Source organism: Engraulis encrasicolus, chromosome 11, assembly GCF_034702125.1.
Source record: "Engraulis encrasicolus isolate BLACKSEA-1 chromosome 11, IST_EnEncr_1.0, whole genome shotgun sequence".
In the NCBI taxonomy this organism is placed as follows: Eukaryota; Metazoa; Chordata; class Actinopteri; order Clupeiformes; family Engraulidae; genus Engraulis; species Engraulis encrasicolus.
In genome coordinates, this window is record NC_085867.1 from 15,397,345 (window position 1) to 15,415,923 (window position 18,579).

Consider the following 18,579-nt stretch of genomic DNA (forward strand, 5'->3'; position numbering starts at 1 on the left):
TAGTGAGGCACCTGCCCAGTTCATCTAGCTTGATAGAAAAATGTGAGATTTAGTATTTGTGTTATGTATAAGTCTGTATTTAATTGTGGACTCTTTGTAATGAACCCAAAAATGAAAATACCTGATACGTGATATTACTGATATTTTAAATAATATTTGAAACCCTTTTTAACATCATAACTTGACATGGCAGAGGCAGGACCACTGACAATTTTGCCCAGGCGTGGGACAAGCTAATCCATAAGCCCCCCCCAAATACATACAATGCAATGAGGACCCAACTCCAGGCCCAGTCTATACCTTGTCCCTGACCCGTTTGTTCCCCGCTGTCAGCTTCCCTTACCAGAGGTGAACCTATTGTGCTGCAGTAACTTGATGACGCACTAAGTCTGGACGAGGAGGATACTAATAGCAGTCGAACACAAAGTCCTCCTAATGCAGGTGTGGGCAAATTAGTTTGATTCCAGGGCCACATTGGGTTTAGGATACTGACTGAAGTCCCACATGTCACCGGCAAGTTGTCGGTGTGGATGTGGACAATAAGAATGTATGTTGTTGACATATCTCCGCATGCACTCATCATAATGAAATGTATTTAGATAAATACAGTAGCCTATGTCATTGCTGAATCTCAGTCATAGCCATTTAAAAAAATGTTGGGTGACACTATCTTCCTGTCTTGCAAAGGCTCTGCGGGCCAGATGAAATGGCTTGGTGGGCCGCATGTGGCCCCCGGGCCTGAGTTTGCCCACCTCTGTCCTAATGGGAGAACTGAATGACACTGAGAGTCCCTGTCCTAGTGGGATGCAGGGTCCAGGTAGTGCGATGCAGATACCAGGAACTAGAGATTACTGTAGATTATAACCCAGTTCCTTTATCCACCGACATCTCATTCCATGTTATTCATTTCAGTGATGGTATTTATGAGAACTGAACTCTGTTCAGCTGTGCAGTTTGTACACGTACAGATTTTTATATTTTTAGTTTTGCTGGCTCAACACAGGTTGGCTTGTAATGTGAGGTAATGTGAGGAGAGCTTAGCAGGTTCTAAATTCTCTCAGGGAAAATCTTTAAAGGTGCATTGTGTAGGATGGTGGCCAGAGTAGGTATTGCAACTATGCTGCTGCTCATTGAAACTTTGCCACCTATTTCCAAATGTTTTCATGAATATTTACTGAGCAATGAGTACTAACATTTATTAGTATGATCAAATTACAGTACGTTTTGCAGCTACAAATGTCTATTTCTGGAAATTAAAATTGGCGGACATGGAGAAGATCCGCCTTTTCATGTATGAAAAGTGTAAATTTCCCTGTCATAATGAATACCTAGAATTTGATGTTGGTGGTAAGTATTTGTTAAAAATGAAATGTTTGTGAATGGGCAGCATGAGTTTTGGAAATACCGGTAAACTACTAAAAATATTACACAGTGCATCTTTAAAAAAAAATACCGAAAGGCATTTTAGAGAGGCTCTGAAAAAGCTGAGTGACGTTGCTCGTCATTGCAGCCGTCATTGCCGTCTGGATATGTCAACCACCTCTTCCCTGTTCTCACACACAGCCAAGAACAACCATCACATGCGCAGAACACCTGAATGAATGAACGAACGAACGTACCTGCAGCAGCCTGGAACAGTCAGACTCATTCTGTACTATGTGAGTTCTTAGTAGGCCTGCTTTGACCTGTAGTGCGTTTGGCCTATTGGTAACTAATCTTGTTTAACGTACAGTAGCCCTAATACTCTTGCATAATGTCTGACGGCAGACATCAACCGTTTCCAGGTCAGCCTGTGCTCTATTTTGAAAAAAAAACAAAAAAAAAACAGGGTCCTTGGGTCTCGGTTTCTTATTTCTTCAAAACAACTATTAAAAAGCATACTGCGCAATGTTTGAGAATGTTAATGTTAAATAGGATATAGTATAGATACTAATTAGATTCTCAGAGCTGCTCTCATACAAGTCAAGTCAAGACAAGTCAAGTTGGTTTTATTGTCAATTTCTTTACATGCACTGGTCATACAAAGAATTTGAAATTACGTTTCTTGCTTTCCCATGCAGACATAGACTAATCTAGGTAAGGACATAGACAGTATAGACATAGACAGTACTCATACATGGACATAAGACAGTATGGACATAGACAGTGCTCATACAGACATTTAAAGTGCAGGACTGGACAACAGAAGACTTGTGTGTTTCATTCATGCATGAAGGGGATGTCGAACAGAGCAGGGATTAAGGTACACCTAAATAAAACCAGGAGATTAAGAAACATGACACCGCCTTAATCTGGGGATGTCCCTGAGATTATGAGATGGGCTGGAAAGGAGGTTGCATTCTAGCTGGTGTCTCTAGGATGTACAAGCAACAGCAGCAGATGAGGTCTTGCCTCCCCAATGGAAGAGAGGAGCTCTGTCACCGTGTCTCTCTCTGAGGTTTTACAATAAGGATTCCATCAATACGTTTTTTGGATACAGTGGATATTTTCTTTGGTTATCAAGATTGAATCTGGCTATCTTGATTGAGATCTGAAGACCAGAAGTGCCTTTGAGATGCTTGGGATTATAGGAGACAAGCAGAACAGTCTGTTTGATTGACAGGCGAGCCGTTGTACAGGGTAAGATGTTTATCTGAGTCAGTGCGACGTGAGATGCATTAATGACCAGCTATCAATATTTGATCATATGTGATTCCTCAATCTGTGTTAAATCTTTGGTGCTGTTTTAAATCTATGGTGATGACTACCTTTGTTGAGTAGAGATCGGTTATCGTCTGACTTACATCATTACTTTTCTCTGTATTCTGTTCATGCTAAATTGAGTACTGTAAAGAATTTTGCTCACAGACGCATGCAAAGCAAATCACCAATGCTTGATGCTTAATCATATTTACTGGTCAAAGTCTTTTGTGCTTTGATGTCATTTCATGTACAGTAAAGCTGAAACAGATTTGGATATTGAGCAGATGTTCAATCTTACAGTAGTTCTAATTCCATGTTTAGCCACAATGTGTAAGTAATGCATGTTTGTTTGTAGGATCCGCTCTCCAAACACTAAAGTCTTTGGTGGAAAACTCCTTCAAGAAAAGTTCTCAGAGGAATAAGCAACACAGTTCAGCCTGATACATGACACAGATGAGGATCTATTGTCCATTACCACAACTCACCACTAGTTGGCGTGTGGCTGTGGCTGGTGCATAAGCAACTCGCACAGCACTGCCATCAGTGCCAATGCCGGCAGGGGACCCCCATCCCATGATCCTGAAGGGGCCGCGGCACAGCCTCTGGAGCCTGTCGGAGTCAGAATGCAGCAAAGAGGAAGAGGAAGGGGGGCTGAAGAAGCAGCTCACGCCGCTGGAGCGCTTGACCATGAACATGTGCCACGACGAGAAGACCGTCAAGGAGCTGCTGGTGGGCCGCAGAGTGGGCTTCTACCAGATCCGCGGGGAGATAGGCTGCGGGAGCTTCTCCAAGGTCAAGCTGGCCTTCCATGCACTCACAAAAGGTGAGACCAAAACTGTATTAGAATAGTGGTCGATTAAATTGCATTGAGAGCGTAGGGAGTTTGATTTACTCCTGGCCAAACACCCAGATATCAATTGTGCATTCACAATAGGCCTGCGTACAGATGTGCAAACAGATGTGTTAATCCCAGAAAATACAAACCCTGCCTCAATATTGATCAAACTTACTCTGGATCATCTGATCTTTATTACGTAGTACTACACTACTATGACAGTGCACGGGGCCTTTAATAATGCATTACGACTTGGTCATTGCCATTCTGGTAACAGCTAATTTATAATGCTGTGTCTTATTAAGGGGATATTAAGTTGTGGGATTTTTAAGTTACTGGTCTACTCTGCACATATTCAGTGTCCTTTTTCACTGAACTAGCAACTTCACTATGAAATGCAAGAGAGGTGGCATATTTTACACAATTTTAATTTTCCATCCATTTCTCATACAAACCCATTTTCTGAGGAACATTTCTAAAAGTGATGTTGAGAATGTTTAGCAGTTTCTGTGTGTTTTCCAATGCAGGAAGACTAGTTGCTCAACAACAACAGAAATCATTTTCACTCAGTCGCCTTTCAGTGGCCGTAGTAGAGCATGTTTTTTACACCTGACGGACACAGGGATGTAACTATCTAGCCACAGTCAGGACAGTACTCGATTTAGTATAACCTGTCGTGCTTGATCTTTATGTCCAAATTCATCACCAGATCACATATGGTAAGCATGCATACTCCATGCGGCTTCCTTAATAGATACAGAGTAGCATGCCATTAACTCTGGACTGGGCCATTGACAGGACTGGATTTAAAGTCGCTTTGGTTATAAAGCATCTGCCAAATGCAATGTAATGTAATGTAAAAGGCGTTGCACTCATTATGCCTTTTTTGTACCAGAGCAATGACAGCTGCCATGTGATATTAAATTTTTACTTAGGCTACGGCATATACATACACACTCCTTAAATAGATGGCTAAAATGTATGCAGTTCACACTTAACTTGCAGTTAAGCTGTACGTGCTCATACATTTATTTGCGTTGATACTGACAAATATTGAAATGTTAATATTGCATACTTTCACAAAAACACATTTATTGTTATATAGTTATATTTATTTGTTATACAGTATGTCTATATTCTTAATTGGGCCTGAACATTTGCTCCAAACAAGGTCTACTAAGAAGAGTGACTAGGCTATAGGTTTGAACAGCTTGCTCATTTCCCAGAACATTCTCTTGGATCTGGATCAAAAAACAAATGTATTCTCTACAAAGTCTACAAGTTACAGTAACGTTTTGAAGTAGTGCCAGTGTAGTAGCTGCTGACGAACTTTAGGATTAAAGTATCACGCAATTGGCAGTAATTGGTATGTTGCCAGAGAAAGCAAAACTGAGCTCTCTTGGCATGCCAAGGACAGAGAAGAGAAGCCTTTGGTGTCAGTGCACTGAAAGACAAAAACAGCACAGCATGGCTAGACAAAACTGCTTGCCTGTACACATGAAGCCAACAGTTGACGCAGGTTGAGTTGATCCCAATTTGAACTGGCCTGAATTGTAAGCCCTTGCTACTGGATGAAGCAAGTAGGTCTTTCTTGCGTGTGTGTGTGTGTGTGTGTGCGTGTGTGTGTGTGTGTGTGTGTGTGTGTGTGTGTGTGTGTGTGTGTGTGTGTGTGTGCGTGCGTGCGTGCGTGCGTGCGTGCGTGTGTGTGTGTGTGTGTGTGTGTGTGTGTGTGTCCTGTTGAATAAAGAAATGTGTACAATTATGTGACAGATTCAGTTCATACATTGTAGTTTATTCATCTTTCAAGTGACACCAGATACAAGACTGAACTCATGTGTAATTAAGATCATCCTACACAGTCCACCATTTGGGGCTCGAGACCTTCCAGTGTATGCTCCAGGAGGTCTAGGTTGATAGCTCAGCGCTACTGCATCTATATAATGCAGGGATGGGGAACCTTTTTCATTCAAGGAGCCACTTCAAATTCATCCGAGGGCCGTTCAAGTCCTCAGAGGGCCGTACTATGAACACAAACCAGGATTTCTCCCTGCACTATAGGCCCATATTGAAGGCAGCAGCCTTTAAAACAGACCCCACCTTCTCTAGGTCCCCTGAAAATAACTTAATTGTATGGGAAATGTATTTTCTACAATTACTTTATAAAATATGCAATATTTCATGTCCAGTAAAGCTGCATTACATTAAAATTATATTGGGGGCCGGATAAAACGGCCCCAAGGGCCGCAAATGGCCCTCGAGGTATAGGTTCCCCACCCCTGATACAAGGCATCTGGAGGGTGTTCTACCTCCGAACTGTGCTAGTTTGCAATCCATTATACGTCATTGCTTTCTCTCCTTTGGACTTTCCCAGACAAGGTTGCCATCAAGATCATGGACAAGTTGCGGCTGGATGCCGAGTCACAGCGCATGTTGGCCCGGGAGATCTCCAGCATGGAGTCGCTGCAGCACCCCAACGTGGTGCGGCTGTACGAGGTGATTACATTACATTTACATTACATACAGCGGTGTAGTCTAGTTTTTTGAAGTGGGAATACTGTATATTAGAGCATTTTTTGAAGTGGGTATACTGTATATATTTGTGCTATTCAAAACAATGGAGCAATCCATTTTAAGTGGGTATACTGAAGTCCCTGAAATTTAGAAGTGGGTATACTCCGTATACCCGCGTTCTACGCAGACTACACCACTGATTACATACACAAGCAGGTCATTGGAGTGCTTCTGGGTCTTCACCTTTTTTCCTTGGTGCTCATCAGTGTAGGGGCTCTCAAACTTGGTCCAGGAAGACAGATGCTGAGGCACTGCAGGTCAGGGGTGGAGCTATAGGGAGGGCGAGCAGGGCACTTGCCCCTGGGCCCAGGGCCCTATCGTACTGGTGGTGGGGGCCCTATTGTGAGCTTGGCAAGCTGTATTGGGGCCCTATAAGTGTCTTGCCCTGGGGCCCCGTATGCAGTTGTTCCGCCACTGCTGCAGGTTGCAATTTTTTTACTTTTTTATTTGGCTACAATGCCTACGCGTTTCGGCCCTTATGGCCTTCTTCAGGGCGTATTACATTACATACATTTACATTACATTACATTAGACTTAGCTGACAATTTCATCCAGGGTATTGCTTACAGTCCCTGGAGCAGTATGTACAGGTAGATAGGTGCCTCGCTCCAGGGCACTTCAGTCATTGAAGGGAGGAAGGTATTGGCGGGGAAGGTTGGTGATTGAACCTGCATCCCTGGGATCTACAGTCTAACCCCCTAACCCAGTGGTTTTCAAAGTGGGGGCCGGGGACCCCTGGGGGGCTGCGAGGGATTGCTAGTGGGGTCACGGCAGGTTGGCAGAAAAAGTACAACACAGAAAAATGAACAATTTAACAAACTGAATAACTAACATAAACCAAAATCCAACGAAAATAAAATTCATTATTCTTAGAAGGATTAGTACAGTGTATGATAATGAACATCTCTGAACATTACCTCTATTATCGTTATTATGTTACATATCCTAGAAGGGCACAGCCTCACAGACTATGGGTGTGAAAGAGGATGCACTGAAAAATAGTATGACATGACCCATGTAGGGGGGGCCTTGGCTAGAATGTATGGGTAATATGGGGGTAGAGTGTAGTGGAAAGTGCGCACATCCAGCAAAAAAGCATCAGCAGGTGCCAGATCAAAAAACTGTCACATGTAGGAGCGGGAAAGGATCTGCACACTGCTTGCAAAAGACTTAATTTATTGGAGCAACGTTTCGATCATTCGATCTTCTTCAGGCATCTTACACAAGTTAAAAAACAGTCAGAATAAGTAGGGAAGGCCTACACAGCTGATTGGCAGTCAGGCAATCAGCTGATAGTCAGCTGTTCTAATTAGGCCCAACAAACAATTGATGATTACAAACAATCAACGTTGCTCCCAATAAATTAAGTCTTTTGCAAGCAGTGTGCAGATCCTTTCCCGCTCCTACATGGGTAATATGGGAGACCTTGTCATGGTAAAGTTTGGGAACCCCCGCCCTAACCATTACACTCTGGCTACCCCCCCAGGTGATGGAGTCGCCCAGTCGCGTCTACATGGTGCTGGAGTACGCCGGCGGGGGCGACCTGCACAGCCGCATTACGACGCACGGCCGGCTTCACGACGCCTTCAGCAAGATCGTCTTCGCCCAGGTCCTGTCTGCCATCAAACACATGGTGAGTTTTGATCTTTGCTGTTACCTGATCGCCAGACCCTTGTGTGTTTCTACACAGTTTTGTGAGCTCACACGCTGCGGAGAAGGCAAAAATAAGTGAAATATGACAGTTCTTTCAGACCACCATGGCTGCTCGAATGGACTCAATCATTAACATTAATTCTGTAATTTCAACTATATTTTCGAATCTGAGTTCAGTTTACCAGAGTTTTGTCGGCTTCCAAGGCGGTAGCGACAGGCCAAGACAGGACGTTGATTCATATTGGAAATGAGGATGAAGTTGAGACAAGTGTTTCCCCAATCATGTGCAAGGATTTTTGATAAAAAACCAAACATGCTTTTGCAGAACTTCGCATACGGCGTAGCTCCAGATGAATGTCTCTCTCTCTCACACACACACACACACACACACACACACACACACACACACACACACACACACACACACACACACACACATGCTTCTAGCATTGGCCAGGTTGCCTGATGGCCCTCTCTTTCTGCTCTTGTTTTTGTTGTACATAAACCTATTGGCCATTTTACATGAGTATTCCTACTTTTTAGACCAAGTGAAGCATTCCTGTTGCCATTTCTTTATCTTCATAATCAGCATTGCCTTTGTTTCTTGTATTTTAAATAATAAAAAAGTGGGAGCAAAAAAATCTGGTTTAAATGGACTTTCTCATCTTTTATTTGTTTGTGCCATTGTCGTCCTGCTTCCAAGTCAGACGCTTGCATACTTGGGTTTTAAAACTGTTCCTGTAGGCTAACTTTCTTTCCAGTTCAGCATGGCAATAACACTGAATTGATTGGAAGCATACAGTTTATTCTGAGAATAGCACATCAACACTTAATTTTTACTGTTCAAATTAAAATAAATTACGCTTAGCAGCTTCTATATCTATATCTTTCCATCTATCCAGCTTGAGGTCAACCTCACCCGTCACGACCTGAATGCAGAGGACGTACTCTTCACAGGTGCAGCCTGCATCAATGATGCTGGGCTTCAAAATATACATGCTGGGGTTCACAACGATTACCCAGCATAATATATGTTACACCTCAACAATAGGGTGTACAACAGTGGTCTCCAAATGGTGGCCTGCGGGCCAGATCCGGCCCAGGCATGGCAAACATTAGGCCCGCCATGAGGTTGGAACAAATGAAAACATATCCCAGGTAGCAAGCACAGTCGGCCCGATCTTGGCAGAATGTCGGCACTGTCGGCTGAGTGTCAGCTCGGCTGGAACACTGGTTACAGTGACTCAGCCAACACTTCATAGAACACTGAAAATAACTGTCACTTCATGCAGCAACTGAGCCAACACTCGGCCGGCACTGAAAATAACTGTCAGTCTCATGCAGTAACTGAGCCAACACTGAGCCAACACTGTCGGCATATGGTAATAGGGCCATTATTGGGCCGCGTACAAAGCCAGAATTGGGCCGACTGTCAGCACTCGTGAAAAAAGGATAGGGCCAACAATGGGCCAGATAAACTTTGCTACCTGGGCTTCCTGCTACCTGTATATGTGTGCTATCTGTGCCCATGCAGTCGGACCATTTGTTTTGCACTTGCGCTTCATAATTTGGCCCTTGGGAAAAAATATTTGGACACCACTGGTGTACAGTATGTGGATTAAACTGAACTAAATACTTTCTTTCCCTCTGTCTGTCCAGCATGAGAACAACGTCATCCACCGCGACCTGAAGGCTGAGAACGTGCTCTTCACGGGCGCGGCGTGCATCAAGGTGGCGGACCTGGGCTTCAGCACGCGCCTCAAGAACCGCTCCGACCTGCTGGACACCTTTTGCGGCTCGCCTCCGTACGCCGCGCCCGAGCTCTTCCGCGACGACAACTACGTGGGCCCCGCCGTGGACATCTGGGCCATGGGCGTGCTCCTCTTCTTCATGGTGACGGGCTCCATGCCCTTCCGCGCCGAGACGGTCAGCAAGCTGCGGCGCTGCATCCTGGAGGGCGAGTACAGCCTGCCCACCTGGGTGTCGGCGCCGTGCCAGCGGCTGATCCGCGGCATCCTGCGCCAGGACCCGGCCGAGCGCTGCGCCCTGGACCAGATGCTGGGCTGCGAGTGGCTGCTGCCCGTGGAGATGTGCCGGCCGCGGGCGCCGCTGGACCTCAACCCCATGACCCTGGTGGAGGCGGACCCCGACGACCTGCTGGAGGAGGAGGAGGAGGCCAAGGCCCGCATGGAGGAGCTGGGCATCACCATGGAGCACATCACCAACAACCAGGGCAAAGGCAGCCGCAGCCCCTTCACCGGGGTCTACCGCATCCTGGTCCATCGGGCGCAGAGGAGCCGCGGCGACGAGAGCCTGCCGGTCATCAGGGGCGTGGTGAAGGACCCCAAGAGGGACAGCCTGCGTGCCTACAGGAGCCTGCGGCACACCTCCAAGCTCTGTGTTGTCGCCTGATTGGCCTGGAGTCGACTTTGCCCAAGAGATATTTGCCTGGAGTACTGTAAACCTGCATCGTTTGTGAATGAATGAATGTATGAATGCATCATGCATTACATCTACACAGGGAAGGTTGCTTTGATTGAACAATTTATGCAAATGCCTAAAATACTATAAACATTTTTGGATGGATGAATGAATGAGTGATTGATTGAATGTAAGCAGGGAAGGTTGCATGCAAATGCCTAAAATGCAAATGCCTAAAATTCTGTAAACCTATAGCTTTTGTGGATGAATGAATGAAAGCAACATTGCATCAAAACACGTGGATGTGGGACCAATGCTTGCAAATGCCTAAAATACTTGACTGTTCTGTATAAAAAAGCTGCTGTAAACCTGCAGTTCTTGTGGATGGATGGTTTAAAGGTAGGCCTACATTGCCCGAAAACAATTAGGAGATTGTTTTGTGTTACCAATGCATATAAATGCCTGAAACAAACTTTCGCGAATTAACTAAAAGGACTTTGCCTCACATCACAAAGGAAGGATTTTTTGTTTTGATATTGAATGGAAATGCACACATTGCAAGTGCTAACGCTGTTTTTAAAACATATATGCAGAATGTATCGCAGTAAACTTTGCACATTGCAGCAGTATTTGTGATTTACTTGCAATGTATCGCTGACTTGCACAAATCTGTATGCTGATATTTATCTATGATGTAAAATAGAAAACCAGTACATGCATCCCATCATACCGGATGGTGCAAATGGCTTATGTTCCATAAACTAGACCTACTGTATCTAGCTGGTTGTTTTGTATTTTTATAAATAAACTTTTTTTTTGGAAGTTGAATGTGTTATAACGTTGCTTTTGTTGCGCCACAAAAAACTGCCTGTGTATATCCCAGCTTTCAAGAAGATCTATGGCCCTGGAGCAAACAAAAGAAGCAGCTGACAGAGCAAGCACCATACGACAGCCACCCCTGCACGCACCCCCAACCCCTCCGGAGCCCCCGTCCGTCACCTCCCATCTGCAGACCGTGGCAGATGGAACGGCGTCGCCACGCAGACATCTGCTGCCCTTCACAATAGCTCCCTTGTGCGGGGCCTCTCGCTATGACGGTGCAGAGCTCTGCCATTGTATTCAACACCATACACATGCAGATCAGCGGGCAGCTGACAGCCTTTGCCGCCTCCTATGCTAATTCCATTCAGCATTAAAACTTTGGCCACCCCCCCCCCCTTTTTTTTCACCCCAGCCCCCCCTCTCCCGTCCCGGCCTGCCCTACATCCACTTTCTACAGTTGAGAGTCCTTCTGTTTACTGTTTTATACTTAGCATGTGCACATGTGCTGAGCAAAGCAGGGTAGTGTTTACGTGCATAATTTATAGCAAGACAACAAACACTTGACAGATTCAGTTAAATTAGTTTATTAATGTTTCATTAGTTTCAAAAATACATCTCGTTAAAACATCCAAAGTGAAACCTTAAGAGATTTTAGACAGTTGCTTGTTTCTTTCTTTTTTTTCTTTGCAGTAACAATTCAAAATAGTAATTAATAGATAGTAAACAAAAAGGTAAATAACATCAATTTCTAAAGTGAAACCTTTAGAGATTTAAGACAATTCTGGAAAGTGAGAAACATTCTTGCAGAGCACAGAGAGCTATGCCCTGGCTCTGCAAAGCTGATTTTTAAAAAAGGAGTTAGGGTGTTCAGTCCATTTTTTAAAAATGCATGCTTCATTCGACGACCACTTCGTCCTCTGCGTGTACCAACGCACGCGATATTTGCTCTGTGACATAGTCGACAGACGCAAAACTCGCTTCTCCTTTCTCTCCAAACCTCATCCGCACAAAGAATGAGGGTCATGGGTGTCGCTCTCGTGGCATGCCTGCACCTCGTTCACATAAAGAATGAGGGTCAACTTGGCATGGACGGGACAAGAAACGACGAAAACCGCTGAGGGCCACTCGGGCATAACCTCGCGGTGCCTGGACTGAGATCCTCCTCAGGAGTATCCAGGGATGCAGGAAAATTGCATCATCCTGTCAGGTAGGATGAGTATTCCTTCAAGGTGAGACTTTCAGCATCTCGGTTCAGAGAAGAGCACAGGCCCCAGATCAACGCTCAGGCAGAGTGATCTCTGGGACCCAGTCGTTCAGGCTGCGGCTTTCTTCACAGAACAGGTGCAGCTTCTCCAGTGCTGGGTCCTCCCAAGAACCTTCGGTTGGGTTCTGTTAAAGAATAAAGATGGAATATACATTAGCAACCATGTCAACTTGTAGGAGGGTTGTATATTGATTAAAACTGGTTTGCAAATGCCGAAAAACACAGTAGGCAAATACATACCGTGATGAGGACGCAGTGGGCATCTTCGAGTTGTTCGGCTTTGTCACCAACGATCTCAGCCAGGCGTTGCATGTCGCTGACTCTCACGATGCTGATGTCGTTGTCGAAGCAGAAGGACTGGATGAGGGTGAAGTGAATCTGGAGTGCGATATCACACTCGAACTCCTCGTCGGTAGCAAGGACGCAGAAAGCCACGCTGTCAGGGTCGCTGCAAAAGTAGAAGAAAAGTATGGTTAGTCATTTGGTTTGTGAGCAGATGCAAAACGATTGAATGAGAATAACTCAGCATATTATTAGGTATCAGTCCAGTAGGCTATACTTACACATTCATGACTTTAGCAGACTCGTAGACGCCGATGGTCAGGCAGTCAGTGGCTTTGGCAGTTTCCAGAGCTTCTGCCAGAGCTTGCCCGGTGCACTGGGCTCTCTCGACGGGCTTCTGGACAGTGGTAACTTCCTCAAGAGTCATGATGATGAAGGCAAGAGTAATTCCACAAGTGGAGATGATGCAAGAGCAAATGTGTATCCCTGAGATAGGAGTAGAAATGCAGAGTGAAGTCTGGAAGCACGGCACGCGCTATATATACCCCTTGGCTCGTGGGTGAGATGAATAGCCCGGCTCCTGATTGGCTGACCTGAATAGTGCATTGGTATGCTAATATTATTGTCGCACTTCGGCTCGTGGCAGATTGATGAGGGTCGTAATGCCATAATATATTTTCTTTTGCCAACTTTGCACATTTTGGGCAATCGCCTGATTCTGCAAGAATATAACATTGACAAAGTAATGTGTCAGTAATGTTTCTTGGCCAACTCATGCAAAGTTTTCATGTAGAACTGCTGCAAAAGGATCATGCATGCGCATAGAACTCTGCTTAATCATTTGTCCTTTATGTGGCCATGCGACTAAAACGCGTGGACAAAGTGTGGATTTCCATCACGCATGCTCGCTATTTCTATCATGTCAATGGAGAATGTTCACAAATAACTGATGCTTGTGCATACCCCACAGCCTAAGCTACGTGCAGAACAACTTTGCAAACTTTTTAAAAGCGAAAGGCAATAGTGCAACAAGCAGTGCAAGAATATAGGGAAAGTGTGCATGTTCAGTTGAAAAAAAAAAAAAAAAAACCCCCCCCCCCCCATCCCTCCCTCCGCAAGAGACAGGTGGAGTGTGGCCATCTGTAGAGGCTGGCTGAAACGGCCCTATTGTGTGCCGCAGAAACTTCTATTATTACGGCCTCTATACAAATGCAAACGAGAAGCGCGTGCCATGACGCCCTGGCGCACAATCTGCCCTACAAGGCCCCACTGACCACGTGACCACAAGCTGCCCTGCAAAATCTGTTATTAGCCTATTTTTTATTTACAATTGTGTATGCTGTGTTGTGTGGATGTGGGTACACATGTAGCGCACATAACATGTGTATATCATTATGTTGCACATCAAGTGCAACATTGGAAACGAACTTTTACGCATTTTGGAGAACTTGGTTAGACAGCACCAACCGCAACTACTAAGCAATATCTAGTGTGATAAATGAAGGCATAGTGCCAGTTGCAGATATGTTTCTAGTCATTTCAAATGTTGACTTGAATCTCTGTACCCATCTAAGTTTATTGTCCCGGAAAGTGCATACAGAAAACATTGTTATATTCCTGCAAAATATTTGTAGTAAACTATTGCGATCTATGATGGGGTGGTGCACAGATAACAGGTTGACGGTGACTGATGCGGGCGCATTGTTCCTCCTGTGAGCGGAGCAGATGGACAAGTCTCGCAATGGCCATGCCCCCATTCAACCCCCGACCCCGCAGCACGCATCGCTATTGTTCGCGCGTCTTTACATTCGTACATTCGTTGGGCAGAGCAGTCTGTTGTCTTTCGAGTGCATGGGCTATATTCTAACTTCACTTTATCCATTGCAACTTTTTCTTTTTGCAAACTTGCAATATATATATAGCTTATATTTATTCAGCATGCTCTTTATGTAACATCTGAATCACCAACAGTGCGCATGTTTGCACGGTGCGTTGTGCATTTCGCCAATATTATGATAGGCTTAATTATGTGCACCATAATGTGCAGAAATGAATGTTGTTCTACGTAAATCGTGTTTTGGGGATAGTTGGTGTGCAATGCAAAAAAGAAATGACATTCGAATGGATTTAGTCATAAACATGTATATATTCCATGGCTGTGTGTTTGCGTCTATTTTGGTGTCCACAAAACTTATTAACATAGCCAACCGGCGGAAAGAATGAGACGCGTGCAGTCGGTGGCTGTGCACTGTTCAGCAGTCACATCTGCACAGCAGCTCAGGGGGCCCCTCGTGCCCCCACACACCCCTCCCTTCCCTCCCCTCTATGTCGCCGGGGCAAGTGACAGGTGTTCCGAACAGCACGCACGCACACCCTCTGCCCGAGCGAGGAAGGGTGTTGGCCTCTAAATCATGAAATATATCGCTCTAACTTTTTCCATTGTGTGGATGTAGATGAGTATGTTCTGCTGTCAGCCTTCTGTGTCACTGACTGAAGACCGCTTAAAAAAAATCATGAACACTTCAGTGTCCAGTTTTAACTTGCTATCTCCTTTGTGCCCTCTAAATGTTGTTTTCGGCGTAAAAATGAAATTCCACAACTTTCCACTTAATATCGACACAGACAAACTCTCCGGGATGCAGCCTACCCAAGTGTTTAATTTCCAAATTCGTGCACCAAATAATTGCTCCTGTGTTGGTTGCTAGTTTTAGATCTACGATAAGTGTGTTTCGGCTGCCCAATTTCTTTAGCTGCTTAACCTGCAGGTGGAGATTATCATCTTTGGTTGGACACACACAACTTTGCTTCAGTGACCCTTCACCAACCCCCAAGGACAGATGGGGCCCGTTGTCATGGAGAAACTGCATCTCCAGATGCCACGCGCCGCAAGTCACTCCTCCAAATCCACCTATGCAATGACAGGCGCGTGGCAGAGGCACCCAACCCCCACGCATGCAATGACATGGCCATTCCAAATTAGGATTTTTTTTACATTATTTTTTACCTTGATCAATTATAGCAACCGTTTTGGATATTAGCCTACAGTTGGTTTCACTGCACAAATAATACAACTAAATGATGAAAAACCAACATTCAGACGACGTGACATCGTTTCATAGATGTCTTGGACACAATATCAGAATGGCCTACAACATGCACTTTATCGACAAGTCGTGGTCCTTCTTTAGCCCATTCAGCAGTAGTTTCGTGTCCTATTTTTGGTTTTGGGGGTGTTTATGACTCGAAAGTGCGAATATATAGGCTACCCTGCTTCATATTCATATTTGTTGTCCTTTCTAGAAAAAAATAATCTGTGAACTTTAAACTGAACTCAGCTTCAGTCAACTTCGACAAAATTAATTTGTAGGCTGCATAATTATTCGACGTGTGCCTTTTTCATATGGGTTGTGTTTCAAGTTTGATAGATTCATTATGAATTCTTTTGGAAGTCTTTGATTCTGTATAGGCACGCGCCTGAGGAGGGGGGGTCTCTATTATCTTCCGACAGCCAATCACAAAGTCCAGCGCAGACGCGTGCCGGTCCCTTGCTATAAATACTGACCACGTTCCATGAAAGAGTCAAACTCTGTCTTCGACTTAGTTCGGACGTAACTTCTTCACTCATCCCTCTTGCTTTCTAAACGCCAACATGGACACCGGCAAAACTCTGAAGGAAGCTCTCAAGAATGCTCAAGCTGACGGTCGCGTTACCGTTGGAGTCTATGAGTGCGCCAAAATAATGACTGAGTAAGTAATACCTTCTCTCAGAATCAGATAATTAGCCACTATAGAAAATGTTGTTGCATGAAGAGTGACACCTCATTTTACTGCACTGTGAGTATATGAACTAATGATTTTCTTTCGTTCTTTCCCTTTATTTCAACAGAGACCCAGACAGTGTGTCTTTCTGTGTGCTGGCCACTGATGCCTTTGAGTGCGATGTGGCCCTGCAGATCCACTTCACTCTCATCCAGGCCTTCTGTTTCGACAATGACATCAGCATCGTCAGAGTGAACGACCTGGAGCGCATCCACAAGATTGTTGGGGACAAGTCTCAGAATCTGGAAGATGCCCACTGTGTCCTTATCACGGTATGTATCCTGCTTTTACAGTCAGCCTTTACACAGACAAACTTTGTGCAGAACTTTCTTCAAGGGTCATCACAGTGACTGACCCCCATGCTTTTGCAATGACACTAATGTTGTGGCTCTTCTCATCTCAACAGACACCTGTCGAAGGTTCTTGGGAGGACCCAGCACTGGAGAAGCTGCACCTGTTCTGTGAAGAAAGCCGCAGCCTGAACGACTGGGTCCCAGAGATCACTCTGCCTGAGCGTTGATCTGGGGCCTGTGCTCTTCTCTGAACCGAGATACTGAAAGTCTCACCTTGAAGGAATACTCATCCTACCTGACAGGATGATGCAATTTTCCTGCATCCCTGGATACTCCTGAGGAGGATCTCAGTCCAGGCACCGCGAGGTTATGCCCGAGTGGCCCTCAGCGGTTTTCGTCGTTTCTTGTCCCGTCCATGCCAAGTTGACCCTCATTCTTTATGTGAACGAGGTGCAGGCATGCCACGAGAGCGACACCCATGACCCTCATTCTTTGTGCGGATGAGGTTTGGAGAGAAAGGAGAAGCGAGTTTTGCGTCTGTCGACTATGTCACAGAGCAAATATCGCGTGCGTTGGTACACGCAGAGGACGAAGTGGTCGTCGAATGAAGCATGCATTTTTAAAAATGGACTGAACACCCTAACTCCTTTTTTAAAAATCAGCTTTGCAGAGCCAGGGCATAGCTCTCTGTGCTCTGCAAGAATGTTTCTCACTTTCCAGAATTGTCTTAAATCTCTAAAGGTTTCACTTTAGAAATTGATGTTATTTGCCTTTTTGTTATTTACTATTAATTACTATTTTGGATTGTTACTGCAAAAAAGAAAAGAAAAAAAGAAAGAAACTAGCAACTGTCTTAAAATCTCTAGGCGTCTTCAGGCCTACTATAAATTACTATCTTGGATGGTTACGTAAAAAGAAAAAAGATAAAATGGAAAAGAAAAGAAGAAGAAAAAGAAAGAAACAAGCAACTGTCTAAAATCTCTAAAGGTTTCACTTTAGAAATGGCGCTTATTTACTTTTTTGTCATTATTTATTGTTCATTAGTATAATGTTTGGATTATTGTAACAAAAATGAAGAAAAGCAACAAACAATAAAAAAGTAGAAGAACTTATTCCTACCTTGTGTTACTCCTTTTTAGTGTAAACTGACTGTCAACCAGTGTTTATTTTGAGTGAGTGGCCATTGTGATAAAACAAAGCTCTATGTCCCAAGTAGCCACAGTTATCAAGCAGTTGCTGTAACTTGTTGACAATTAGACTGTGCCAGAAACTGGTCCAGCTACTTTTGCTTACAACTGAAGTACTTGAATAAGATTACCTGGGTGAATGAGAATCCTCACAGATACAGTATGTAAGCTTGCACTAGTTCTGCTTGGAAGACTCAGTGTCTGACTCACCTTTCTTGCTGCCTTAGGTACGGTCGGTTCAAGATCTCCTCCGCCATCCCCACCACCACTACTTTGGTTCGGACTACCTGCCCAGGGGTTAAAGATCCGGTTCTCGCTGCACGGCAACGACAGGCGCGATTGAATCTGCAACGCAAGACCATGGCTGATGATTGGACCTACGCCTAAGACCGTCTACCTTCTGCGAGTTCTTTTGCAACTATGATAACAATAAATTGTTAAAACGAATTTCACTCTCTTGAGTCTTAATTGCTGAAATAGTTATACTCTGATACATTGTCTTTGAGCACCTGTTACTGTGGAGAGTTGCTTTGGTTTTGGCAACGCAAAAAGGTGACCAGGCCAAATACTGTGTGGCTGTCATAGCAAGCCTTGGATGTTGGGGTGCTCACATCCACAAATAATTACGCTGGTTCCAGACTAAAGCGGTAGACAGTGTGATGATGTGGTCCGCACACTGGACATGAGCTCCAAAAATATAAACTTTTATTTCTTTATACAAATGGCAACATGTCGATCCACCAGTGGGAT

At 44.6% G+C, this 18,579-nt stretch overlaps 3 protein-coding genes across 3 annotated transcripts; 2 read left to right on the plus strand and 1 right to left on the minus strand.

Annotated features, from left to right (window-relative positions):
- Nucleotides 1–678: 678 nt before the first annotated feature.
- Nucleotides 679–10,939, plus strand: nim1kb (NIM1 serine/threonine protein kinase). Its single transcript, XM_063210015.1, has 4 exons — nt 679–3,505; nt 5,889–6,010; nt 7,575–7,721; nt 9,401–10,939. The coding sequence occupies exons 1-4, from the start codon at nt 3,232–3,234 to the stop codon at nt 10,151–10,153; spliced, it is 1,296 nt and encodes a 431-aa protein (XP_063066085.1). The 5' UTR covers nt 679–3,231; the 3' UTR covers nt 10,154–10,939.
- Nucleotides 10,940–12,178: 1,239 nt separating this feature from the next.
- gadd45gb.1 (growth arrest and DNA-damage-inducible, gamma b, tandem duplicate 1) lies at nt 12,179–12,966 on the minus strand. Its single transcript, XM_063210016.1, has 3 exons — nt 12,812–12,966; nt 12,489–12,696; nt 12,179–12,373 (listed from the first exon to the last, which is right to left on the minus strand). Exons 1-3 carry the CDS (start codon nt 12,955–12,957, stop codon nt 12,260–12,262), a joined length of 468 nt encoding a protein of 155 aa, XP_063066086.1. The 5' UTR covers nt 12,958–12,966; the 3' UTR covers nt 12,179–12,259.
- Nucleotides 12,967–16,179: 3,213 nt separating this feature from the next.
- On the plus strand, nt 16,180–16,878 carry LOC134457965 (growth arrest and DNA damage-inducible protein GADD45 gamma-like). The gene is made up of 3 exons (XM_063210017.1): nt 16,180–16,277; nt 16,417–16,621; nt 16,756–16,878. Exons 1-3 carry the CDS (start codon nt 16,180–16,182, stop codon nt 16,867–16,869), a joined length of 417 nt encoding a protein of 138 aa, XP_063066087.1. The 3' UTR covers nt 16,870–16,878.
- Nucleotides 16,879–18,579: the final 1,701 nt, after the last annotated feature.